This window comes from Phytophthora cinnamomi, assembly GCF_018691715.1.
Source record: "Phytophthora cinnamomi strain GKB4 chromosome Unknown Contig6, whole genome shotgun sequence".
Lineage (NCBI taxonomy): Eukaryota > Oomycota > Peronosporomycetes > Peronosporales > Peronosporaceae > Phytophthora > Phytophthora cinnamomi.
The window spans coordinates 578,362-604,476 of NW_027150939.1; the positions used below are offsets into that span (position 1 = coordinate 578,362).

At 56.5% G+C, this 26,115-nt stretch overlaps 8 protein-coding genes across 8 annotated transcripts; 4 read left to right on the top strand and 4 right to left on the bottom strand.

The window, feature by feature from the left end:
- Window positions 1-3,445: 3,445 nt before the first annotated feature.
- IUM83_07390 (U1 snRNP component) lies at window positions 3,446-3,895 on the top strand (the record flags this gene model as incomplete). The annotated part of the gene is made up of 1 exon (XM_067931681.1): window positions 3,446-3,895. The coding sequence occupies one exon, from the start codon at window positions 3,446-3,448 to the stop codon at window positions 3,893-3,895; it is 450 nt and encodes a 149-aa protein (XP_067799170.1).
- Window positions 3,896-3,976: 81 nt separating this feature from the next.
- Window positions 3,977-6,497, bottom strand: IUM83_07391 (rho gtpase-activating protein 24-like; the record flags this gene model as incomplete). Its single annotated transcript, XM_067931682.1, has 3 exons — window positions 3,977-4,229; window positions 4,305-4,561; window positions 4,623-6,497. The coding sequence occupies 3 exons, from the start codon at window positions 6,495-6,497 to the stop codon at window positions 3,977-3,979; spliced, it is 2,385 nt and encodes a 794-aa protein (XP_067799169.1).
- A 164-nt stretch (window positions 6,498-6,661) lies between these two features.
- Window positions 6,662-9,034, bottom strand: IUM83_07392 (Ferric reduction oxidase 8; the record flags this gene model as incomplete). The annotated part of the gene is made up of 2 exons (XM_067931683.1): window positions 6,662-7,438; window positions 8,219-9,034. 2 exons carry the CDS (start codon window positions 9,032-9,034, stop codon window positions 6,662-6,664), a joined length of 1,593 nt encoding a protein of 530 aa, XP_067799168.1.
- Window positions 9,035-10,108: 1,074 nt separating this feature from the next.
- Window positions 10,109-11,362, bottom strand: IUM83_07393 (Atypical/RIO protein Kinase; the record flags this gene model as incomplete). Its single annotated transcript, XM_067931684.1, has 1 exon — window positions 10,109-11,362. One exon carries the CDS (start codon window positions 11,360-11,362, stop codon window positions 10,109-10,111), a length of 1,254 nt encoding a protein of 417 aa, XP_067799167.1.
- Window positions 11,363-11,857: 495 nt separating this feature from the next.
- Window positions 11,858-13,429, top strand: IUM83_07394 (Amino Acid/Auxin Permease (AAAP) Family; the record flags this gene model as incomplete). The annotated part of the gene is made up of 1 exon (XM_067931685.1): window positions 11,858-13,429. One exon carries the CDS (start codon window positions 11,858-11,860, stop codon window positions 13,427-13,429), a length of 1,572 nt encoding a protein of 523 aa, XP_067798932.1.
- A 163-nt stretch (window positions 13,430-13,592) lies between these two features.
- On the bottom strand, window positions 13,593-14,812 carry IUM83_07395 (NAK/MPSK protein kinase; the record flags this gene model as incomplete). The annotated part of the gene is made up of 2 exons (XM_067931686.1): window positions 13,593-13,716; window positions 13,977-14,812. 2 exons carry the CDS (start codon window positions 14,810-14,812, stop codon window positions 13,593-13,595), a joined length of 960 nt encoding a protein of 319 aa, XP_067799166.1.
- A 92-nt stretch (window positions 14,813-14,904) lies between these two features.
- IUM83_07396 (uncharacterized protein) lies at window positions 14,905-15,738 on the top strand (the record flags this gene model as incomplete). Its single annotated transcript, XM_067931687.1, has 4 exons — window positions 14,905-14,912; window positions 14,994-15,081; window positions 15,159-15,545; window positions 15,628-15,738. The coding sequence occupies 4 exons, from the start codon at window positions 14,905-14,907 to the stop codon at window positions 15,736-15,738; spliced, it is 594 nt and encodes a 197-aa protein (XP_067799165.1).
- Window positions 15,739-15,859: 121 nt separating this feature from the next.
- Window positions 15,860-16,651, top strand: IUM83_07397 (Inositol-pentakisphosphate 2-kinase; the record flags this gene model as incomplete). Its single annotated transcript, XM_067931688.1, has 1 exon — window positions 15,860-16,651. One exon carries the CDS (start codon window positions 15,860-15,862, stop codon window positions 16,649-16,651), a length of 792 nt encoding a protein of 263 aa, XP_067799164.1.
- Between the last annotated feature and the right edge of the window lie 9,464 nt (window positions 16,652-26,115).

Sequence of the window (26,115 nt, forward strand, 5' to 3'; positions counted from 1 at the left end):
CGTTGGTCGGGTAGGGCAGCGTGGTGAGCGCCTTGATGCGTTCGGGGTCATGACTCACACCTCTACCAGAGATAATTTTCCCACACCACTTTACTTGCGGTTCGTACAGACTCGATTTGGTGACGCTCAACTTGTAGCCAAAGAAATCTAAGAGCTCAAACAGTCTTTCTAGCTTCACCAAATAGGTCTGCACGTCCTTAGCGTAGAGCATCAGATCGTCTATCCACACCAAGAGGTGCTTATGCAACAACTCCTGCGAACACTTCTCCACAGTGGCCTGAAAGAATAGTGCAGCGTCGCAGCAGCCCTGCGGTACACGTCTTGGTGTATAGATCTTACGATCGGTCATGTACGACAAGATTTCCTGACACGCTTCATCCAGCGCAATTTGCCAGTACCCTTTAATAAAGTCAAACAACCCGAAAAATTCACAGTCTTTAACCAGCTCCAAGTCAACCTGCGGATTTGGCATCACCCCCACAATGCCTTCGACTTGGATGTTGACCGGCTTGTAGTCTGCGGTCTGGCGGTAGCCAGCGGCGCTAGTCTTCCTCACAGGTAAGGCTGGGCAAGCCCACCTACTGTTAGGATTTTCGTAGATCCACCCAAGCTCTTCAAGTTGTTGGTTGAACTCCTCCATGAAGCGTCTGACCTCGGGAGGATACTTCCTTGCCTTGCACTTGTAGGGCTTCGCGCCTGGCTTCAGTCGGATTCGCATTGGTGGAACCCGTGCTGGAGGGTCCCTACCCAGCTTCGATCTGAGCAGGTCAAAGCGCGTGGAGATTCTACGCAGTTCTTCCAGGTAGTCGGCAGGAAAACCTCGACCCCTTGCTTTTTCCACCAGTGCATTTACCAACTCCAACAGTTCATCACTTACTTCTGCTCTTGGACTCACGTCCGGTTCATCAAATTCATCACTGTCCTCTTCATGACTCAGTAGAGCCAGTATCTCGAGCTCTCTGTCCACGTCGATGCCTAAAGCAGCCAGCATCTCCTTTCCCAGGAGGAACTCCTCTAGGTCACCTGGCACTATCAAGCATTGCACCGGCGAACTAATAGAGACAGGACCTGCAGCCGTCCTCAGCGTGACGTGTACATTCACTGCTCGCCTCACTTCCACCTCTCCACCCACCGTAATGCACGGGAGAGGCTTCTCCAATTCCACACACTCAATATCCGGACACACATCTTTCAACTGTCGAAACACACGCTCACTCATGCTTGTCTGCGTCGCTCCACTATCTGCACAAAGCGGGACAGCCAAAACTTCCTCCAGTAATACTGTACCCCCTTCAGGCGGGAAGCACTCGCGAATCCTGCAAAGTCTAGCACTGTTTCCGTTGCTGGTATCCGAATTGCAGCCGAGCTTTGTATTCGGCACGCCGTTTGTCTCTGATCGCCGCTTTATCAGCTTCGGTCGCTGTCGGACAGTTGATGTACTCATGTTTTCCTTCACAATGAAAGCACTTCTTAGGATGGGGCGGACGGGCGAATTTACGCTGGTCCCCGTTCTTAGGTGCAGCCCCAGAACTTCTCTTGACACCAGCGGCAACACCAACCGCCACCACAGGCTTTTTGCCAAAAGCTTTTACTGATCCACCTTTCGCGAAGGCTTTGCCGAGCTTGGCTTCCTTGGCCTTCACTTTCTTCACGGCTCGGGTCTCCTTTTCCAGTTCCAACGCTAAGTTGCTCACAACTGAGTACAGCTTGCGCACAACAATCTTTGCTTCGCCGCTGCGGTACTTTAGCTCATTCTTCACCTTCTTCTTTAGTGGTCCTGGCAGGAACTTGACCAACACTTTACACTTTCGCTTGGTCCCATCTTCACCAAGGAAAAGGTCACTCACACCATTACGCTTAATGATCTCGTTTGCGAGGTGAAAATAGGCCGTAACCCGAGCTTCCACATCAGAGATGGTTAGGTCGAGCTTCAATTCATCATTAAACAGGTCGTCCATGTCTGGTAGTTCCCTGTTTTTGAAGCTGGCCGTGATCTCCGTGATCTTCGCCATGAGAAACGCATCGTTCACATGCTCCAGGTCCACATCCCAACGCGTCTCACACATTGTCTCGAGCAGGTTCGTGTCGAAGGAATCACGCACCGAACGCAAGACAGCCGTCACTTCTTCATTGGCCGCCTTGCACCTTGCCTCGATGACAGCCACGTACTCCTTTCGCAATTTCACCCACTCTAACAGCGCCTCCCGCGACACATCGGTGATCAGTGGCGGATTTACGATGCAAAGATGGGCTGGGGAACGCGAGGCACGGTCGTCATCCTGGCCGAAGCCACCATACCCCCGTTTCCGGTTTGCTCGTCAGCATGACGAGCGTTCTGCGCTTCATTCCCTTGGGTCGAAGTCATTGTTCTTGTTTTCGTGTTCAGTCGCAACCTTTGCAACTAAAGATATCTTTGTAGTCGGTTCCGGTCTTGAACACACGTGAGGGAAGCTGGCGCTTCCAGGTAAACCTTCTTCTATTGCTTCTCTCCTACGAAGTAGAATGTAAACTAACTGATCTTGCTACAATGTATCTCCTACAGCATTAGAAGGTTCCTCGTCCTCTAAACACCTATACCAGCTTGGCCTCACGTTCTGTGCGGCCCAGTGCTCGTGGACAAGGCTTGGTCCTATAGCCCGCCACTACAAGCCCCCAAGTGTAAGTAAGTTTTAGAAATTGGAATCACGCGACTAGGATGTGATACATGTACCAGTTCTCATTGCAACGCGGACGCTGATTGATCTGCTTTTCCTGGGAAACCAGCTTGCTGGTTTCCCAGCCCCACAAATTTTAATTGGTCACGAAATGTATTCCCTGCTACACGTAACTTCGGGGCATATCAAAATAGCAATTAGCGCGAGAAGATTCTCCTGAACCAAGGTTGTCTTCACTTCCGTCGGAAGATAGATGCTGCGGCTGCGAAGCAGCCGCACACATTGCTATCTAGCACCGAATTCGCATTAAGAAACACGGTTATTTGGTTATACGGGCATCTACTGCGTCTGCTTCGCAGCCACACTACCTGCCCAGATATGCGCAACTAAACAAATATTTACGTAGTAAGAAATGACGTCCCAGGTAGCCCGTGAACGGCCTATCGAAAGCTGCACCCGGGCGTGTGGCCCTAGAGAATTCCATGTTCGCGGGAGGCTGATTTCCATCGACGTGCAATGTCCCTCATTATTGGCACCACCAGCCGTGAAATTGGCGAACTCCCTGTACCTGGTAGGTACCTTCATGAGACCCAAATAAGCTATGCCCCAGCCAAAGCCCAACAACCTTTGTTTGCTCTGTCGTGACTCCCTTTCCGAAAGTCTCAGTATCATTTTTTTTTAAATACCGGCGACCATTTTCCAGTGTCCAGGAGTCCACACTCGCTCCAGCCTGTCTATCGCAACGTTATCTATCACATAGACGGAGTCAAGGCAAGGCAAAAGTGGCGAAGATGATGGGGCTGCTGGCCAAAACGCCCGCGGTGCTGTCGCTCAACGGGCAGCCGCAGGTGACGCTGCACGTGGGCAAGAGCGACGCGGTGGAGCAGACGCAGCACGCGGAGCCTGCGACGTCCGTGGGCGAGCCGACGCTGGAGCTCATGAAGCTGCTGGGGTCGCTCGTGCGGCTGCGCATCTCGGACGGCCGCGTGGTCGTTGGCCGCTTCCACTGCTTCGATAAGCACCAGAACGTGATCCTCAAGGACGCGCGCGAGTTCGCGCCCACGCGCCTGGGGCTCAGCAAGAACAGCAAGGACAAGGTGGCCATGGCTGCGGAGGCGGAGGCGCGGGACCAGGAGGAGGAGGCGCGCTTCGCCGGCGTCCTGCTGCCGCCTGGCAGCCGCTCGCTCGGCATGACGCTCGTGCCGGGCAAGCACATCGTGTACATGAAGGTGCAGTGCTGAGGGTGTAGGCAGCGGGAATCAGAATAAGCAGCAGAGTATGATGTCTCGGATTGATTCACAGTGCAGCTGATCGGTGGCTCGTTACAGTCGGTTGTCTTCGAGGAGCTGGGCCTCTTTTTCGTCGATGAAGGTGTCCACGTTGGTGATCATCTCTTCTACGAGACGGCACACGGCAGTGACGTCTCCTTTCGCGCTGTCAGATTGAGGAGACTTCTTCTGCGGACGTAGGACGAACTCGGAGAAGTGGTGCGCGAGTCTCGCAGCGTCCATCCCGTTCTTGGACGAGTACACGTTGACGTCGTTCAGGTGGAAGAGCAGGCACGCCAGCATCGTCCTGCACATGAATGTCGAGAAGAGAGGTTAGCAGTGTAGTAGTAGCATGCACGATGAGCAGACAGGTTACGCCTACAGGTTTTTCTTCGGCAGAGCTTCCAGCAACGCACGCAGATTCCGGCGTAGATCAAAGGGCGCGGTCTGTGCCTCGCGTGCGAGTGCTACGAAGTCTTCGTACATTGTGAAAGGAATCAAAGGTTGTTCGAGCTGCTTCAGCCAAAGCCGGACAACAGCACCGGCAGTAATGGCATCTAGCAGTTCCTCCAGTTCATCCTTGGTGGGTTTGCGAGTCACCGTCTCGCCAGCAAATTCGTTTAAGAACTTCAAGGCAGCCTGAGTACATGCACAAATATTCTGTTAGTGATACAAACGAGCAATGCATATGTGTGTTTACCTTTAATTTCGCGGCGTCTGGCTCGATTTCGTAGAATTTCTCGGTCTCGATGCCTGGTGTCGAGTCGAAGATGAAGTTTATAGCGTAGATGACAGGCTTCGGAACATTTTCTCCGGGGCCCAACAGCACGGATGACTCTGTATCTAACGCACTTGATCGTTGTCGTGCCACAGCTCTAGGCTTTTTGGCTCTGCCACTTGCATTTGTGGCCGAAGTCGCGCCGGTATTATCCGCCGGCGAGTCTACATCAGGCCGTGGACTGTTCGCACTTCGTGTTAGCAGCGAATCCAGCATGTTTACCCATGCAACCGTGACCTGCGGTGAGTCGGCAACTAGGCTATACACACGAGACGATCGCGGGGTGCCGCTCTTTTCTTGCTGCTTTGCCGGGGTAGAAGCCACCACCTTCTCATTGTTCGAGTTCGTGCTGACATTGTTGCTGCTGTTCGCGTTCTCTTCGTCGGAGGAAACGTAGTCATCGGCATAGTGGGTGCCCCAACTATTGCGGCACGTGATGTCGAATCGACAACCTTTGTACTTGGGGTGGCTAAGCTTGCCAATACGTTGGATCAGGCGCAACGAAATAGATCCGATCTCACCGAGTGGAATCGGCCCCCAGGCGGATTGAACGACGTCCGCGTAGTAGCGCACCTCATTCGAGCGCGCGTAGAGGACGAAATAGCGCGAGTTCCACTTCTTGAGTCCCTTGATTCCGCGGCGCTGTTTCTGACGTAGCCAGCCTTCAAGTAGTACACCGCTTCCAGGTCTACCAGGAAACGCCCCGGGCACTTTACGCAGACCGGGGCTCAGTACCTCGTCGTTGTTGCTGATAGCAAGTCTGGGGGACCCCCCGTACTCGGACCCGCTGGCCGAATGCTTCAATCGGTCAGTTCGACGGTTTACAATGATGGTGGGGGCATTCCCAGCACCTCCTGTCTGCACTTCTGTGGGTCGTTTAGCACTAGAATTCCTCTCAGCTGGAGGATCTGACGTCGAGTGCTCCGAAGCGGATGGTGTATTTCGCGCAGACTTCCGAGCTGCCGGACTGCTGGTGGCAGGGGACTCTGGAGGTTCAGTACCCGTATTTTTCCCCTTCCCACCGAAAGGAGACATCGTCCGAGTCTTCGTCATCAGCTTCAGCACGTTCGTCTTCTTCTTTGCGGCATCACGCGTAGCTTGAGGCTGTGGTGACGGCGCTCCCTTCCCGCTCCCATCCGACTCATTACCACTCTTGTCCGGTTTGCCCTTACGATCTGTCAGTCTCTTTAACTTGGAGCGAGACTGTTTTTCTGGTGTAGCGTCCTCCTCCTTCTTCTTACCAGGCGGATCTATCATTGAACCTGCAATGTACGCGTCCAGATCCGAGCCCTCTTCCTCCTCGTCGCTCTTCTCCTTGAGCGTCTCCTTCTTCGCCACATTTGTCTTCTTCAGCCCGTCGCCCTCCTCGTCGTCGTCCGAGTCACTGTACCATTTCTTCCCTGTACTTTTCTTGGTTGATGACGCAGTGCGACTGCTCTGACTACGGGACAGCGAGCCGAACGTCTGCTTCTTCTTCTCCTCCTTCTTCTCCGGCGGTTCCTTCTCTTTTTTGTCGCCGTCGCTATGCCCACTTGTCCTGCTCGTGGCCTCAGTGGCGGCGCTGCGGGGAACGACGGCGCCACCTCCTTCCGAAGAGCTCGAGGACCGCAGCGAACTGTTGTTCGAGCAACTGGGCGCCGCCTTCTTCGCAGCGTTCCGGCGCACGTCCCCGCCCAGAGGAGACCCGTCCTCCGAGCTGTCGCTCAGCATCTCACCCACACGCTCATCGCCGCCAGCCTTGGCCTTAGCAGCGCCGCCGCCTCCGCGACGGAAGCGCGAGCTAAACGAGGTCGCCATGTCGAATTAGATCGCTTTGAAGGAAGATCGAATCTGATCCTACTGCATGTATCGGGTATGAAGAGGCACCACTGTCGATCACCGAGATGGCTACACCAACTTCAACATGTTAACGGTGACTGTATTGGTGGCTTAGCTTAGGTTCGAACTACACGTACTACTGCTTACAACTCGAACTCCTCCTCGTGGACGTCGAAGTTGCCGCCGCCCAGAGCGAAGACGGCCTCGTTCGTCGCCATCTTGAGGCCTGCCGGGCCGGACACCACGACGCCAACCGCAGACAGCAGACTCGCGGAGACGTCGTCCATCTTGTGCACCTCCAGCGTCCTCTGCAGAAGCGACTGCATGTTGGGCCGCTCGCCCACCACGACGTTCAAATGGTTGACGAGGTCTCCGACAGAGTGGACGTCTCCTCCGAAGGCAGCGAAGTTTGACAGCGGGGTCTCAGATGCGATCGGCGTCGGCTCGGTAGCTGCGTGGCTGCGACAGAACATGGTGTACTCGTACCACACGAAGGCGTACACCACGACAATCGTCAAGCAGAACATGGCCAACTCGAAGGCGCGCTCAAGCGGCCACAGCTCGAAGTGGTTGGCTCCCTGAATAACACCGTTTCCCCAACGAACGACGAAGACGACTGCGATAGCGACGATGTACAACACCAAGTACATGACAAAGCGCATCGTGTTGCTCGAACGCAGTGGCTCGTAGAACGGTCGAGCAGCTCGGCTTGTGGACTTGCCTGGCATCGCGTCATGGATCTCCTTGGCCGGCGAAGTCTCCAGTTTCTGGTTGAGTTCGATCTCCGAATAGGTGCCGGTCGCAAACAGGTGCGCGCGGAAGAACTGTTCGTGCGGATCCATCTCACGAAGCTTGGCAAGCACGGGGGCGACAGTCTGGAACACGCTCAGCTCGCGGAAGGTGAAGATGAAAGTGAATCGCTGGGTCCACGAAGCTCCGTTGTTAGTCAGCTTGGCGGCGAGGTCGTCCAAGATGGCCAACACGGGGGTTACACCAATGCCACCGCCGACCAAGCACACGGTTGGATAGTCTTCGTACAACTCCAGCGAAGCACCATAGAAACCATCCATGTACATCAGCGATGCCATGTTGTTGCGGTTGCAGTCCTTGGCGTATTGCACCAGGTTCTTCGACCAGTCACCGAGAGGCTTCACCAGCAGCGTGACGTCCGTGGGGCTGGTCTTCGGGGATGACGCGATAGTAAGCGCGTGCCACTCGAGCTTAGAGATCTGCGGGGCGTTCAGGTACAGGAAGTTGCCGACCTTGTAGTCGTAAGACGACGACGACGGGGACGTGCCGGGGGCGGCACGCTTTACGACAATCTTGACCAGCTCGTCATCACCCTCGCCAATGATGGAAAACTCCTTGACCGATACGGGGGTCATCGCGTTCCAGCTCGAAGCAGCGCGGCTCACGAACCACACACAGCCTGATGGCAAGATCCACCAGATGATCTGAGCCCAGTGCAGGATGGCGAACAGTACGGCGATGACAAACAGCACCCAGTGCGAGATGTAGAACCACTCGTAGGCCTTGCGACGGATGATAGGGAACGACGTGGGGATCATGAGCACGAGGGCGAGCACTGAAATGAATCCGAAAAAGTTGAACCAGGCGTAGTAGCCGCCTCCCGAGTTGTCTAGCGTGAAGTCGCAGTTGGTGCACGGGAGCTGGTTGACCTGCCACGTGCCCAGACGGACCCAGTAGACCCAGTAGCCGAGCATGTGCACGACGCCGGTGATGACCGTCATGAAGCCGATCCAGCGGTGAAACTTGACACCGTTGGCGTACGAGACGTTGAAGAACTCCATCCAGCCGGAGTTTCTCGTGACTGGCAGCAGCAGAAACGCCATGTTGTAGATGCACAGGTACGCGGCACTGATGCCGATGATGTTCCAGTACTTGGAGGTGTTGAGCGTGCCGGCATCCGTGGCCGCGTCAACACGACGGTCCCACTCGTACCACCAGCACAGGGCGTTGCCACCGAGTACGTAGACGACTCCGACGATCCACTCGCCCACTGAGAAGCGGGACACGCCTAACACGGGGAACTTGGGCTTGCGGCGCATGAGCATCGCGAAGCGCCAGATCAGCGTCGACGTCAACCGACGAGCGGTGTTGATGTGGCGCAGGTACTCGATGAGCAACACGCTGACGATGAATGGGACGATGCAGAAAATGAAGAGGAAGGTGGGGCGGATCATCTCGGTGTGGCCGGTCTCGGTGATATTGCGGCCGATGCCTGTATCGAGGATGTAGCCCATGTGACCGTGGCTGCTCATGGCGGGCATGTCCGAGTAGCCGTTCCACCACTCCATCATGGTGTTCTGCAGGTTGAGCTCGTAGAGCGGCGCCCAGGTCGCGATGTTGCCGAAGATGAAGACGGCGATGGCCAGCACGATGAAGAAGCGGACGGCGTGGACGGTCGTGGAGGGCGAGCACTTCTGGACCAGAGGCTGGATCCGCGGACTGCCCGAGTCGCCTTCCGGCGTCTTGAGGACGTTGTAGTCCGCCATCGTCGGAGGGGTGGCTTTGGCGAGACGAGGCGAGTTGTGGAATGACGCAGCGGGTGAATATGTCGGCGGAGGAGGGGAGAGGTGGGGTGCTGGCGGCCGGTGGTCCAGTCGAAGCTGCAAAGCTACGAGTCCACATTCGCTGTCAACAATAACGAGGCCAGGACGCAAGTCGTTTGCAGATGCGGGAAGACGGAGCTGATGCGATTTGCATGCGTCGGCAGCTCGATGCCACATCAACGTACATCTTGGCAACAATTGTTGAATTGAATACGCTCTCGATGCCAAATGATACGCCCGATGCTGAAAGGTATCCTGGATCGAGCTCGACTGGCAAGAGCTTCAGCTCTGATTAACGCATACAGTGCGTGTTTTTCGAGGTCGGTTCCTGTTGCATCGCCAGCGAAAAACGTTTGTCGTGAAGGTGGCTACGGCAAAGATTCGCTCGTGGCCTGAACTTGCATATGTATCCAAGAACTGGTTAGTTCGAAGAGCTTAGCCAAGCCAAGAAGCATGCTGTTCCACAGTTGTTGTTCCAAAGGTTGTGGTTAAAGCGATTACCTGGTGGAGTGTGATCGCGAGCCGTAACTGCTCCTGGTCCACGTATGTACATGCAACACCGCTGATGATAGCATCCCTGGTTGTTCTGTTGCAAGTTAATATGAATTGGCGACCTCTTAAGGCGCTGATTGAATTGCAGTGCAAGAGTAGAAGCAATGACGAAGACAAGTGTTAACGGGACTCGTTCAGCACAGCACTTTTGAGCTACGGGCGCGACTGTACAAAACACGTTGTTTCCATACTGAAGGACCTTTTGAGTGAATACGTTTGTATTTCAAATCAGTAACGAGAGGTGACACATCAACAATAATCTGCGGTCCCAGCTGAGCCGAGGTGTCCTCCTGGTATCTTCCAGCAAGCGCTTCAAGTTGATGAGCTGACCGTGTCGAGGACAGATTTTTGTTGTATGTACATGTAGCTGGTCGCAATTCTCTCTTTGCCGGGGAAATCTGTACACAGTAGTTATGATTCGGTGGCACTCCCGCCATTCACTGCAGTCTCGCATACGTGTCGAGCTCATTCGCGCAGAAGCGGCTCCAACACGGGAAAGCGCCTGAGCATCTGCTCAGGGGATTCCGCCATGACGTACTCCCTGGCGACGTCGACGCTGAGGAGACCGACTTGCCGCTTCGTGGCAGCGATCAAACCACACGAGCGGAAGAACGCGTCGAGGTTGTCCAGGTCGCGAGTCAACATCGTGGCGTGGTTCTCGGAGCCGACTTCGACAGCTTGGCCGAGGTTCATGATCCAGCATTGGTCTTTGTAGTACAAGATGCTCGCTTCTGTGAGATTCCCGTGAACTAGTCGCGCACGCTGGTACAGGCGACGCACGGCGCGCAGAAGGTCTGTGTAGGCGCTGCGGAGCTGTTCGCCGTTCAACTTTGCGTCTCCCAGCGAAGGAGCAAGATGTCCGTTCGCTCCAACAAATTCGGTGACTAGCACGTGTTCTCGGAGTATGAAAGGCTTTGGAACACGCGCACCCCGACCAGCTGACGCTAGCTTCGACTCCGTCTCGGTGACTGTCCCGACTGCAAGAGCAGCCGACGCGCGACTCAGGTACTTGTACTCGTGTTCACTTTGGGCCTTCAGGTGCCGTCGAATAGTCTTTCGGACGTACTCCATGCCATATCGTCTGCCGGTCGGATCGCACTCTGTGCCCTTTGTGAAATCGCCCTTGTTGGTCTTGAATATCTTCAGAGCCAGGTCACGCTCCTGTCCGGTTGCCTTTTCTAGTCCGACTCCATGGAACACATTGGCCTCTCGCCCCGAGTGCACACGAGTCTTCACCGCTGTCACCAGCTCCTTGCGCACCAACTTGCGCAGAACAGCCTGCGTTTGCTCGTCGAACATGCTCTCGTGTGCTCCGCTGCCGTTCCTGCCGAGGTCGATGTGAGCTTTCGCGAGGAAGGCGCCGCGATGGCCTTCGTGCTTCGCCTGGCGGCGCATCGACTCGCGAAGCGACTTAAATCCCGGGCCATCTCCAAACTCGTCGCTGTATGCATCGTCGTCCAGGTCGTAACTCTCGTCGTAGTCGTCTCGGTCGTCTTGCACGGCTGACACCGGCGCCGGTTCCTTCTCTTCAAAGTCGTCCTCGCTGTCTTCAAGGTCGAGTGCTGCCCCGGCGTCGAGCTCCGCGAGCTGGACCCACTCTTCATCCTGCAGGCGTAGGGCCAGCTCCTCGTCCATGATTTCCTGTAGCGTGGGGCTGGACGGCTGCTGCGTCGACGCAGAAGCGGGGGCGGTCACTTTCCACGGGCAGGTCGTCGCCATCGTTATTGCTGTGCGTTGCTGAAGGGTGCGGGTAGCAGGCAAATCGAGGAATGAGCTGAAACAACTCGCACTGTGCGGGTAGCAGGCAAATCGAGGAATGAGCTGAAACAACTCGCACTGGTTTTGAAGTTGAAGCGGGAATGAATGGTGGTCGAGAAGACGAGAGTGATGGTCTTGATGTTGCCTTTTTCTCCAATCGGAACGTTCGCCGCGGCTTCGCTCCGGTCCGGCTCAGAAAGTCGTGGTGTGGTACACATATGAATCAGAACGACGTACCGTGATGCGTCAGATGAGTGCGTTTCGGAATCGGTAAGCATGACCCAGAAGAGTTCCAAAACCGGGTGCGTTTCCGCGAAAGAGGTGACGCCGCTTCAACTCCTGCGCCCATTGGTCTCCGTCCGCTTCAAGCTCATTGCGGCGCGCTGCGCAAGCGGCTACCGGCCGCGGGCCACAGTCGCTTCGGCCTCCAAGCGCGCAATCCCTCGGACACCCGCCATGCCGACCATCACCGTGAGCGAGAGCAGCCCGCTGCTGGTGGGGCGCCGCAGCGTCGCGCGCAGCCCCGCGTCCACGCCGCGCTCGCCCTTCGAGACGGGCTTCCCCACGCTCTTCACGTCGCCGGCGCCGTCGCCGCGGCCGCACCGCCTGGCCTTCAACAAGCCGCAGCCCAGACACCGCGAGCTGCACGTGTTCCTGACGCTCACCATGTCCACGGTGGGCGCCGGCATGCTGTCCGTGCCCTACACGTTCCTGCTGGTGCCCACGTGGGCGGCGCTGCTGGGCGTCGTGGTCGTGGGGGTGGGGATGGCGCTCACGGCCAACGCGCTGCTGCTGGCGCACGTGCAGCTGGCCCAGCAGGAGGAGGAGCTGGAGCACATCGGCTCGGGCCGCAAGTTCGCCTCCTTCCAGGCCATCGCCGTCGCAGCCGGGGGCGACGCGCTGGGCTACGCCGTCTCCGTCATCACGGCCGTCGGCATCTACGGCGGCTGCGTCGGCTGCGTGCGCATCGTGCGCGACATCGCGCCCTTCCTCGTGGTCATGTTCTACCGCCTGATCGCGGGCGCCCACGCGCAGCCGCTGCTGTCGGCGACGGCGCACCAGATCGGAGACTACACCATGTGGGCCGTGTTCGTGCTCGTGGTGTTCCCGCTGTGCCTGATGAAGAACCTGACCAAGTTGCACATCTCGAGCTACCTGGGCTTCCTGTTCTCGATCTACCTGGTCGTGGCTGTCATCTACCGATCCTTTTTCGCGCTGGACCGGAGCGACACGGACAGTGACAACGTTGCTGGCAACAACACTGCAGTGGTTGCTGGTGCCATCACCGCCGCAGCGAACGCAGCAGCAGAAGCGGCCGAGGAAGCGGCGGCGGCGGCCGCGGCTGCGAAACTGCCGACGGTGATCACGGGGTCGGCCTTGTCGCGCTTTTCCCACGCGATTTCGATCTACAACTACGCGTTCATGATGCACCTGAACCTGGTCCCGCTGTTCATCCAGCTCCGCGGCAGTTTCGCCGAGCCGCTGAAGGAGTCGAGTTGGAAGATGTCGCGCTGCATCTACGGACTGAGTGCTTTTTGCGTCGTCTTCTACGCGATTTTCGGGTACTTCGCCGAGAAATTGTACTCGGTGACTGTGCGCGGCAACGTCTTGCTGAATCTTGAGAACGACCCCCTGATGGACGTGCCGCTTGTTGCCGTGTTCAGCACCGTCGTGCTGTCATTCCCGCTGTTGTTCCATCCGCTGCGTGGCGTACTGGAGGAACTCATTTACACGACCAACCTGGACGATATCGCTTTCGCGACGCGCTTGGGTGGATCTACAATCCTGCTGCTATCGCAGGTGCTTCTTGCGATTGTCGTCCCCGGAATCGAGGTTGTATTCGGGCTCACGGGAGCCAGCACTTGCTTCATGATATGCTTCGCCTTCCCGGTCATCTTTTTCGCGAGGCTGTATCCGTGGGATGAAGTGAAAGGTGGAAAGCTATGGATCACTGCATTGTGGATTGTCGTCGCGTTCTTCATGGTAATTGGCATCTCCGCCACGTGGTTCCTGCTTTCGGAAGGCTAGGACAGTATTAGTTTTATGGAAATGGGCACGTGACAAATTGCCACGCAGCAGTTAAGGAAATGCAATTTATTCTTCTTCTTGGGCTTCCAACGCCTTGACCCACAGCTGCTTGCCTGTTTGTGACAGTGCGCGTCTTCGGTTGGGGTCACTTAATTCTCTGTTTCTACTCTGAGGAGCGCTTCCACTGGAAATCGATGGCACACTGGCTTGCTTCACCCCAGAAATTCTCCGTGAACTGCTCTTGCGACTCGCTAGCGGCGGCTTCGATGCTGTCGATACCGAGCGCACTGCCATGGATAACGACAGTTCCGAGCTCATCGACTGTGGCTCCTCGAAAGCTGAAAAATCAGCCCAGTTCTGTTCGTCGACCGCAGGCTGTCGATAGGACTTTGAGCCCTCAGCAGCACTGTGGCGATGCTTGTTTGACGATAACCTTCTCATTTTAACGGAGGGTTGCTTGGGAGGTACTGGATTAAGGAGCTGGTTGACGCACACCCGCACACCGTCGAGCTTCGGGCGCTCTGCTACGTCTGAGGTGAGGACCCACTTGATTAGCGCCGTGAACGTCGCGCTGAAGACCTGGCCAAACTGCATGTTGCCATGCGGGAAGTTCACGTAGCCGTTGACGATCGCGAGCTGCTGCACGCCATCGCGCGGGTGCTCAAACGGAGAGAAGGGGCCAAACGCCATCGCGTACAGCACACACCCCAGCGACCAGACATCTGCGCGTCCATCCACCACACGCAGCTCCGCCGCGCCAGCACTCGCGTCCCACAACTCCGGCGCGCGATACGCCGCGCTGCTGTACCTCGCCGCGTCCTCCCATAGCTTCCTGCAGTCCATCGGCCCTCGCAGCTGCACGCGCAGCGGAGCGACCGAGCCAAAGTCCATAAGCAGCGGCTCCACCGGGTCCCCCTCGGACAGCAGGATGTTGCCAGGCTTCAAGTCGCGGTGCGCGAAGCCGAGGGCGTGCAGCGACGCTACGGCATCCAGCAGCTTCCGGAAGAAGTGCAGACACTCCGCCTCCGTGAAGGCCGCGGCGCCCCGCGTCGCCGTCTGCTCCAGCAGCGTCTGCAGCGAGCCCCTGGTCGCTAGCGGGAACACCATGAGCGCCTCCTTCTCTGCGCGGCCCTGCGCCTCGGCGCTCCGCCTCACCTCGGCAGCTTCCAGAGGCAGCACGTTGGCATGTTGAAGCTGGCGCTGTACCTGGATCTCCAGCAGCAAGCGCTGCAGGTCCTCGCCCTCCGTCACGCCGCGCGTCCACTTGAGCGCGCCGCGGCGGCCGTCGCGCCGCACCTCGTACACGTGCGCGAAGCCGCCCTCCCCCAGCGGCCCCAGCACCTCGTACAGCCTGCCGTTCACGCGCGCCAGCGAGTTCCCCATGCGGCGCGTCGCTTCGGTATAAATTGTTGTGGGGAGTTTACGTGATATTTCGGATGCAAAATGTTTTGATTGGGGAGATTTTGTCCTAAGTCATGACGAGGTGCGAGGTGCTGGTAGAGTCGACTGTGTCGCCGCGTATGCACTGACTGGGCTGTTGTTGCTGCTGTTGCTGTGCGTGCAGTGTCCAGACGTACGCCGTGCTCAACGCCGTGGCGCGGGACAAGCTGGGCCAGGTGCTGGCGCGCGTGCTGGAGAAGATGGCGGCCAATGTACATCCCCCCGCAGCGGATCCTGACACAATAAGGTACAGGATGCTGAGCTGGCCTATTGTTGCCAATTGATGCAGGAGAGCGAAGTGTTCACTACCGGCGAGAAGGGCCAGCTGCAGACGATGCTGGGGCTGTCGACCGCGCAGATCGACGAGGTGGTCGCTGTCGCCGTCGAGATCTTCCGGGACGCCGCCACCTTCGGACAGGTCGACCGGAACCTGCTGCTGTCGCGCGACGTAGACGACAGCGTCGTGCACGCAGTGGAGAAGACGTGGAGGAAGAAAGGCCGCGCGGTGGCGGGGCAGATCGCAGCGCTCCACACGGTGGAGACCCCCTCGCTGGCGCTGCAGAAGACAGACTGGCGTCTGCATTTGGAGATGGGGAGCAGCAAGCTCAGCGGGCAGTTGCAGCCTACTGCTATTTTCCAACTGGAGCTGGCAGACAAGAGCTCGCCCACGAGCGAGGTACGACTGCACGAGCTGATGCCACCGTTGATAGGCATGCAAGCATACCGATCTATCCATCTAACGTCGCTATTTGTTGCAGACGGAGAGGGTGGACGTCGAAATATCACACGCTGAGCTGCGCTCGCTGTTTCTGCAGCTTAATGCCATCCAAGCCGAGCTGGACGTGCCTCCAGCGCCGTCCGCAGCGTAGGTCTAGCTCCGGCTGATCAGTCTATAACGCACACGTATCTTTTCACTAGCAGCCCGCCCAATGTCTGGTGTAACAAATCTTGCTCTTCGTCTTTGAAATTCCATTCAAGAAAGCGTTCCAGATGGCGACGACGGTCTCCGTTCGGGATGAGTTGGCGGCGCTCACTGCTGTGCAGGTTGTCTATCGCGAGTGCTTCCACGACGACCAAGGCGAGTTCCCTCACGTGGCTCGACGGATCGATGCGTTTCTCGGTGATCTGGCTTCGCATTGGACTCTCGACAGTGCATACGAACGCACGGGAAGTCTCCGATTCCTCAAGCTGCTGGCTGCTCGAGCACCAACGGACAACGGGCCTGAACCGCTGTATCAATGCTGGGAATTCGGCAACATTACGAGGGCGGCTGCAGCTCGGGGGGACCTGGAGACGATGGTGTGGCTCGCGGAGACCTACCTGCCTGAAGCCTCATTGTCGAGTGCAGCAGCTGCAGCAGCTGAAAGTGGACACTTGCATATTCTAAAATGGCTGCACCGAGAGCAGAGAAGCAGAGTACATTGGGGCGGATTGGAATGGTGTGAAGCAGTGAAAGGAGACCAAACGGAGGTGGCCAAGTGGCTGATGGAGCACATTCCGGTGCATCCTGAGGTGGCCCCACGCGTCATGTTCGAGGCGGCGAGAGCTGGGGATCTCGATATCGTGCGGTGGTTGCTGAAGAAGTACAATTTATCTGTCGCTAAAGCCTTGAAAGCAGCGCAGGAAGGGCATCAGTGGCTGCTAGTTCGGTGGATCTTCACGAACTGTGAAATTGGAGACTGCACGGTGGACGGAGATGCTGCCGCCAAAGACGGCGGGTTGGCGTTCCTGCAGTGGGCGAACAGCACGCCTTGGTCGAGCTGGGAGGCAGCAATCTTTTGAACGCTGTAGCTTTCAACGGGCATCTGGATGTGCTGGGGTGGTTGCATGACGGCCATGCAAAGATCGAGTTAGGTGCTTCCGTCTTCGCTCAAGCGGCCCGCGGTGGGCATTTTGAGATGCTAAAGTGGCTCCATTTGCGACAGTGCCCATCTACTGCGGCGGCAGTGGACCACGCTGCTGAAGGCGGGTACTTAGAGCTGCTGAAGTGGCTTGATGCTAATCGAGAGGAAGGATGCACGTCACGTGCGTTGGATGGCGCAGCCCGCAACGGGCACCTAGAGGTCGTCAAGTGGCTCCACAATACCGGCAAGAAATTTTACTGCCCGTTTGCCATGGATAGCGCTGCAGCAAATGGCCATTTGGATGTCGTCAAGTGGCTACATGAACACCGCAGCGAAGGTTGCACTGAAGACGCGATGAATTACGCATCGCGACTTGGTCATCTTGATGTGGTAAAGTGGCTCCATTACAACCGCACGGAAGGCTGCTCTGCCTTCGCCATGGATTGGGCTGCGGCGTACGGTTATCTCGACATCGTGAAATGGCTTCACGCTCATCGGCGTGAAGGATGCACAACCTGGGCGATGGACAGCGCAGCACGAGAAGGTCACCTGGATGTGATAAAGTGGCTGCATCAGCACCGAGACGAAGGCTGCACAAGCGCAGCGATGAGCTCGGCTGCTGCAAGCGGTCACTTTGCAATTGTGCGGTGGCTTCACGAGAACAGGTCGGAAGGGTGCACCAGCACCGCGATGGCGAGAGCGATCGCTGCAGGTCACTTTGACGTTGTGTTGTTTCTGCGTGAAAAGCGGCTGCTGAAAGTGGTTTACGCAGCAGGCAACGTGATCGAGAGTCCGCGCTTGGAGTTTGTGCAGTGGCTGCTAGAAAAGGCCCCCGCAGAGCTTGACGGCGTGTGGTTTCGGTTGTCCAGAGGAGATTGGCACATGAACGAGTGGGTGCAGCGTCGCAACCTGAGGCGAACATACCAGGGCGACTGCTACAGCGACTGGGTTTGGCGACGAAATGCGTAGAGCACCACCAGCAACTATAGTACATGTAGTGCTATCCTAATTCCAAAAGCTGTTTCTCATGTTTTACCCTCGGCATTCTATGATCGCACTCATCATGGGATCACCTTGTTGAAGTGACCTCGGAAAGGGATTTGTATTCGCTTCAACATCAAGAGATGCTCGCTGTCTCACCAATCTTTCACCCTAGCAGGGGAGGTCGGCGAATAGCTGTCGGCAAGCCATTCCAGCGCCCTGGCATCTCCGTGATCCGTCGCCAACGCCGCGACGCTGTTCACCACCCACGTTCTGTAGGATGGGTATTTCGCAGCCCTGGGTTCGCGGGCAGCCATGGGTTCGCGGGCAGCCATGTACTGCATGCACCGCAGACTCCCCGTGCGTAGATAAGCTTCAGCAAGAGGCCAACCGCACGGCAGTTCGCTCACGAAGTCGTCGATGCCGCGCCACACGTGCGGAAGCTCAACCCCGGTCTTCTGAAGGCATTCGCGGACCACGAAGCGCACCCTCGTCAGGTTCGGTCAGCACGGGATGAGTGCATGCCCCGAAACGATCTGCTCGTGAACGGGCACAGCACCTCTTGAAGCAGGGATGGCATGATGGTTTCGCAGTGGGAGTTTGCCTGCTTGCGAGTCCAGTGGACTCAGTCCACCGCGTTCTTCGCGTGGCCATACTCCAATTATCTGCGGAAGTAGCAAGTGGATGCAGGAAGGATGCTATCCGAGGGTACTGCGCCGAACGGTATCGAGGTCGATGCCATCCCTCTGCGGACTATAGTGCAGTCCGTGGTTTGCAAATGTATCCATGCTCGCGGTTTCGAGATTGAGCACGTGTCGCTCGCTATCGACGACTTCCTCGATGAACACCCGCGAGAATGGTCGCTGGACGAGGCTTACAAGCGGACAGGCAGTCTGCGGTGCATGAAGTACCTCGCTGCTCGAGAACCGAAGGACCTGCAACCGTGCTTCCATTCGTGGATAACCAACAACACTGTCGAGATGACTCTAAAGCGTGGAGATATCGAGGCTTTCAAATGGCTCGCTGAAGTGTACGCTCCAGACGTGTCGATGACTCGGGCCGCGGAGGTGGCAGCTGGAGAAGGACAACTGGATGTGCTGGAGTGGTTGTACCGGACCCACCGCAGCCGAGTCGAATGGGGCGGTGCGGAATGGTGTGAAGCTGTCCGGGCGGGGCGCAAGGACGTGGTAAAGTGGCTGCGGCGCCACGTAAAACCCCACAAGGAGGTTGGCCCTCCGTTGATGCTGGTCGCAGCGAGAGCGGGATATCTTCATGTCGTTCAATGGTTGTACCAAGACTACGAACTACCAGTTTTCAATGCATTGGTCGAAGCGCAAAGAGGGTCTCAATGGGATATCGCGAAATGGATTCTGATGAACTGCGAGGTGGGAGACCCCAGCATTGACATGGCTGCTGTTGCTGCAGACGGCGATATTAATTTCCTGCACTGGGTGTACTCAAACGGCTTTGGTCGACCTACCTCCCACGCGCTTGAGTCCGCCGCTTTCAACGGACACCTGATTATCCTCGAGTGGCTGGTTGACGGTCCTGCTAAGCTGGAGTTGAGTTCGTCTGTTTTCAACGAGGCAGCCCGTGGCGGACAGTTGAATGTGGTAAAGTGGCTTTCTGCTCGGCAATGTCCGTCGGCATCTTTAGATATGGACGCCGCTGCCGAGAACGGGTTTCTCGAGGTCGTTCAATGGATATACTCCTACCGGCGAAAGGGCTGCTCCTCTCGAGCACTTGATCGAGCGGCGCGCAATGGCCACCTGGACGTTGTGGAGTGGCTTCATACTACCGACAAGCAGCTTTACTGCCCTGCGGCGGTCAACCGTGCAGCCGAGTTCGGTCACCTGGAGGTGGTGAAGTGGCTGCACACCCACAGAACCGAGGGCTGCAGCACTGAAGCCTTGGACTGCGCGTGTCACCAAGGACACTTGCACGTAGCAAAATGGCTTCACGCGAACCGAAGCGAAGGCTTCGGCAAGTGGACGATGGATTTGGCCGCTGCGTCTGGTCACTTCGAGGTGGTCAAGTGGCTGCACGAAGAACTCCACAAATCGTGCACTACCTGGGCGATGGACAGCGCCGCTCGCCAAGGACATCTGGATGTGGTCAAGTATTTGCATGCCAACTGCACTGCTGGCTGTACACCTGAAGCAATGTCGGCAGCAGCGGCAAATGGGCACTTGGACGTTGTGCGATGGCTCAAGCGCAACCACACCGAGGGCTGCACCTCATCTGCCTTGAACAAAGCCATCGCTGGAGGTCATCTCGACGTCGCGATTTTTCTTCGTCGAGAGCAAGGTCTCAGGTGCTCACTCCGCAGCGACGTAATGCTACGAGGCCTTCGATTGGAGATGGTGGCGTGGCTGCTCTCGACATGCCGCGACGAACTCGAACCCGGCATCAAGTTTCAGGTAGCACGACGCGATTGGCACTTCAACGAGTGGATGCGGAACCAAAGCATGGAGATCGTCGACCAGAACGACAGCTGCGCAGTCTGGAAGTGGCGTCCTCGCACGTGAAGAAGGCTAACCTATGGGAATTCGAGTGTCATCCTGTACCCTTGGCGCCCCCCACTTACTTCATTTGAGAAGAGGACGACGCGCAAGAGCTACAACATCGATGTGCAAGAACACACAATAGCACTGACTGCAACACTTAGGGCCCGTAAGCGATTTCGTAATATACCGCACCTCGAATACGTGTACCGAGGCCAACAACTAATCCTTGTCAAGCTACCGTTGTCGACCCCTACTGACTAAATCTTACTTCGAAACAACCATAGGCACATTCTGCAGACCTCACCTCTATGCACGTAATACTTGCTTGCTCGCGTTGTCGCGATGGATAGAGCTGCTCCGTTTGACGGCGGACAAGAAGGAATAACTCCTATGCGGTTCAGATAAGGCTCACAATCGCTTTCGCCATCTTGGACGCAGAGCTCGTCAGTCTCCCAAATGGAGCAGCACGCTAACCTTGACTCCACGCTTTGGTCGAGTGTTGCGGTCGTGTACCGCGAATGCCTCTTGCAGCGCAGCGGCGAGCAGCTCCCGCACGTCGCTCAGCGCATCGATGGTTTTCTCGACGATCAGTCGCGGACATGGTCGCTGGCGGCTGTGTATGAGCGCACGGCGAGTCTGCATTGCATGCAGCTGGTTGCAGGTCGACGAGCTCCACCGGAGTCGCTGTACCGCGAATGGGAGTTTGACGAGGTTGTTGCTCAGACTGCGAGGCGTGGAGACTTGGCATCGTTGAAGTGGCTCGCGGAGAGCTACCTGCAGGACGGACCTTTATCTGCGGCGGCGAATGCTGCTGCGTTGAGTGGAGAGCTGGGCGTTCTCAAGTGGCTGCATGAAGCACACAAGACCCGAGTTCATTGGGGAGGTCTGGAGTGGTGTGAGGCGATCCGTGGAGGTCGGGCCGAAGTGATCGAGTGGCTCAAGCAGCATACTGCACCCAATGCAGAGGCTGTTTGGAGAATAGCGTTCGATGCTGCGGCTACAGGACAACTCGAGTTGGTGCAGTGGCTGGTGGAACGCAATAAATCTGCACTCATGGCTGCGCTGATGGGAGGAGCGCACAAGGGTCACCAGTGGGGCATTGTAAAGTGGTTGGCGACGCACTGTAATGCCGCGCCGCTAACCGACTGCGTGGACGGAGCTGCTAAGGATGGAGACCTGGACTTCCTACGATGGCTACACGCACAGGGGCTAGCGCACTCTTTCGCTAGCGCCCTACCCATTTCAGCTGCGGCCGGGCACTTAGATGTTCTGAAATGGCTTTACGAAGAGGTTAGCGAGAGGAAGCTGACGACAGACTGCATCAACCAAGCCGCAAATGGAGGGCACCTCGAAGTTGTCAAGTGGCTGGATGCACACAAATGCCCTGCGACCACGGCTGCGATGGATGGAGCTGCTGGCGCAGGATTTCTGGAGCTGGTGCAGTGGCTTCATGACAATCGACCAGAAGGGTGCTCAGTGTCCGCGATGAACGGAGCTGCTGAAAACGGTCATCTTGACGTCGTCAAGTGGTTGCACTCTGCGCGTGGCGAAGGCTGCGGCGTGTCTGCAATGGAGAAAGCTGCTGGTAATGGCAACTTGGAAGTTGTCAAGTGGCTGCACTCGAATCGTAATGAAGGGTGTACGGAACGAGCTATGGATTGGGCTGCCAAGGGCGGGCATTTGGACGTTGTGAAATGGCTCAGCGAGAATCGGTCAGAGGGCTGCACAACCGCTGCGGTGGATTGGGCCGCCTATGGTGGCCACTTGGAAACTATGGAGTGGCTTGATCAGAACCGCAGAGAAGGTTGTACGTTCAAGGCGGTGTGTTTAGCAGCATCGGGAGGTCATTTGGACGTTCTCAAGTGGTTGCGATTGAAGACAACAGATGGCTTGACCTCCGACACGGTTGACATGGCTGCCGCCGGGGGCCACTTGCACGTACTAGAATGGCTTCATGCTAACGGAGCCGGCACTTGTTCACCAAGTGCGATGAGAGACGCAGTACAAGGAGGCCACGTCACAGTGATGCTGTTCCTGTGCAATAACTACGGGCGCGAACGCTGTGAAGAGGGCATCTGCTTGCTGCGCGATGACTGGGAAGACACGGAGGTTCGCTTCGTCGGAATGGTTAAGTGGCTGTTGCAAAACTTTGGAGAGGAGCTTGAAGGCGTCAGTTTATCGGTCAACCGCGCAGATTGGGCAACTAACAAATGGATGAAAGACCACAACATGAGTGAGCTAGAAGTCGAAGACGAATTCATTTTCTGGGAATACGGGGCGCCGCAGTGAATAGTTTGCTATCGTCATAGTAAAATCCCAGCTTCAATTTATCATAACCTTTTCTTCTTTCGGTGCAGAAAAAATATTTGAGCCCTTTTGGGAAGAAGTAACAAGCACTTTGTGAGCACAAACAAATGTTGCTTATTTCACTTGATCTACGATAGGAATCAAACGCACGTGGCACCTTGGATGCTCACGATAGCCACGATTGCCCACAGTAATAAAATTCAGAGAAAACTGTGTCTAGCTCGACGCCACGGGTACACCGTCGTGAAAGCGATCACGGGAAACACGTAACAGATCACGAGGCAGCTCGTAGCTCCCATAAGAGAAAACACGCCCTCGATACCGGAGACGTTGAGCGCAATAAGTTGCTGACTGCAGAGAAGCGCCAAGACAATGGCCAGCCTGATAGAACCGGTAACTCCTCTCTGACCATCGTTTTGCTTGTCCCCATCTGAGTTTTGATCGCACTCGATGTCATGTGAATGCTTTACTACGAATATCCGCCCCATCATCTCTTCGATAAGTGAGTGCAGCGGGAGAAAGAACAACGGGAACGTGAACAGCACGGTCAAATACCAAATGGTATGTAGCGACGAGAGGAATTTTCATGACTGGGTCGCTTTGCAAATTTAACAAGATATTGCCGTCGATGACATCCCCGTAAAGATCAAACGCTGCGCAGCCAATTGCCCCGTAGAGAATGGCACAGACTAATGCAGCTGTGAAAATGCACTTCATCATCTGCGAGAGCGTCGTTAGAAGTGGCGGCGCCGTCACGAACGTGGTGAAACTCCTCATCACGCCACCTTTGGACATGTTGCCCCCCCCCCCCCCCCCCCGTTAGCTTTGAGAAGTTGCACGAACAGCGGCAACAGTTGAGTGTCATCATAAAGCGAAGTTGTAGATCGAGATTGACTGTGCCAGCCGAGTAAAACTGTTCCCGTCATGGTATGCACTGTCTGTGACTTCATCCGTCGAAATGCCAGTCGCCTCGATGTCGACACGCCCAAAATTATTGCTGACCTTGAGCTCTTTGTCTTCAGACACGCTTCCGTTCACAAGCGAACTGTTTCATTCTGCCGATAGCGTTTGGGCGCCAATGGTAGGATTGCATCCTCAAAGGACCGGTAAACGACAGCACCCACGAGGTAGATTGAGAGTACGAAGCTCACGTAGTTTGTTGGCTGTAGGGGGAGAAATGAATGCAGAGAGAAAATCCGTCCTAAATCAGACATAATGGCCTGTAAACGCAGGACATTTGCAGGACAGATTAAACGATTCTCCTGTAGAATTACTAACATACATAAACTAAGATGAATCCATCATCAACCAGAGCACCTGGTTGTGACAGCACTGAGAGGCCTCAGAGAGACCGTTTGCAACCGCAGCGAAGCGGAGGCCTGCAATGGTCGGCGCGTGGACCGGAGTAGTTGCACTGCGAAGTAGATTCTATCTAGTCCAGACACCGCGCCTGGCCGAGGTGAGACGACAGCCAACGCGCGAGTGTCCGCCCTTAAATGACTACCTTCTGGTGGGTTTTGTACAGTTTTATCTGCGCCGGTCTGAAACTTTGCCCGTGCGGATAGGTTTATTTTAGCTAAACAGTAGTGTTTTACATTAAAAGTTCATGTTTGCTGTAGGATTCTGGGATTTTGCAGGACAGATTCCATGATTGTGCAGGACCCTTTTTATGGTGCAGGACCCATTTTCTGTCTGCATAAAATCGTCTCGTTGTAATAGGGCTGAAAAGCTCGTGCAGCATGCATAAAGGCAATAGCACCGCGGCCAGCAGCGCCCACATGACGATCTGCTTCACGTGCTCCTGCTCGCTCCCCGACAAGTCGTTCACCCGCTCGTACACCAACTTGATCACGAAAGGCGTCAAGTCACGGATGATTTGGATATTGCCCACCCACCCGCCGTAGACTCCAGTCGCCATGATGCTCGACACCGCGTAGGTCCTCCAGCACGACGAGCCAAAGCCTGAAACCCCACAAACTTGCTCCCAGCTCCCAGTGTGTGAGCCTCGAACTCCGCCCTCGCTGCTGCGTGAACGTGAGCGTGGAGAAGCGCGTTGGCCGTGCTCGACATCGCCAAGCCCACAAACGCCATGCCAGCAGTCGCCTGCCACATTGGACGCCTACCAAAAATAGGGAAATCACCCAACATAGATGCAGCAGATATGACAGGACATAACGAGACATAAACCTCGTGAGACGTAAAAATCGTCTCAATAAACAGCCCTACCCCTATGTTTATTTCGTGTAGCCATCTTAAAAGTTATTGTTGAAATTTGTATAGAATATGCAGACCATCACTCTGCAGATGTCGCTGCCATATATCATGGACATAACTCATTTCGTGCGCACCAGCTTCAACCTCTCACTTTCGAAAAATCGCGGCCAAGTGGCAAGTGCTTGGAAGCGCTGCGTGCAGCAACAAAGAAGGCGTACGTAATACCTTGACTAGCGAGCAAGTCGAGTCTATTCTAACTTCTCTAACGTGCACAGCAACCATGGCTCATCTCGTCCACTCCGCCGTGCACTGGAGCTCGCGCTGTATCGTGGACACGTCGAGCGGCGACGAGAACGTGTCGCCCAACTTGAAACGAGGCTGCGTTCAAGCGCCGGCTAAGAGCGCCAAGTCTTCTTCGCCCGCCAACTCCACGGGGACCACGACGCCGCCGTGGATGTCGCCACAGCACGGTCTTCGCGTGCCGAGGGAGACGTCGAACCCTCCGCCGACGAAGCCTTCGAAGGCTGGTGCGGCAGTGCCCATGCTGACCACGACGGATCCTCTCCCGCCTGAAACCCCGCCGACCACTTGGAACCCACGCAGTCCGACTACGTCGTCTCCCGTCCTGCTCGAAGACCCGCCTGCTTCACGCCCACGATCTCCGTCGCCGGTCCTGCCTGAAGCAGCGGCTGCTCGACGTTCACGAACTCCGTCTCCACCATCTCGGCGGCCGCATCGCGAGCGCCAGAGTTCGCGGAGGGAGCGTCGAGCGGTCGTCGCTCCATATCAACGTCGTTCTGGCCAGCATCAAGAGGCCACGTTGCCGACGGTGTCCCCCCAGGCTGTCATGCATGCAACCCGTGGGTCGCGTGTTCGTGTCAGGCTACGTGCTGCCCAACCTCATGCTCTTCACCGCCAGCAGCAAGGTCGCTTCGTTCCTGCGCGGTGGCAATTTGCGGTGACGCACCTTCGCGAGCAGTTTAACCCAACAGGGATAATCTTTCCTGCGGTTCCTCATTTTGGTTGGTGCGACTGTGTGGACCCGTGCCGAGTTGGGCGCTGCCGCAACTCGCTGATGCAGCTATACTGCAATATTAATTGCTGCCCGTACGGCGGCAACTGTGGCAACGGCCTGGTCGAGTCGTCGAAGGTCGCGTTGGCGAGGAACGCGGCGACCCGCGAATTGGCCGTGGTGGCGCAGGAGTTCATTGATGCGGGTGAGGTACTGGGTGAGTACTTGGGCGAGATCGAACACGTGAGCGTCTCTCACGCGACTCGGCCGCGCAACGAGGGCTACTGCCTGATCATGACACAACGCCCCGAGAGGCCCAGCCACCCAGTCCGCGTTGCCATCAACGCTCGGCAGATGGGTGGCTTGATGCGCTTCGTCAAC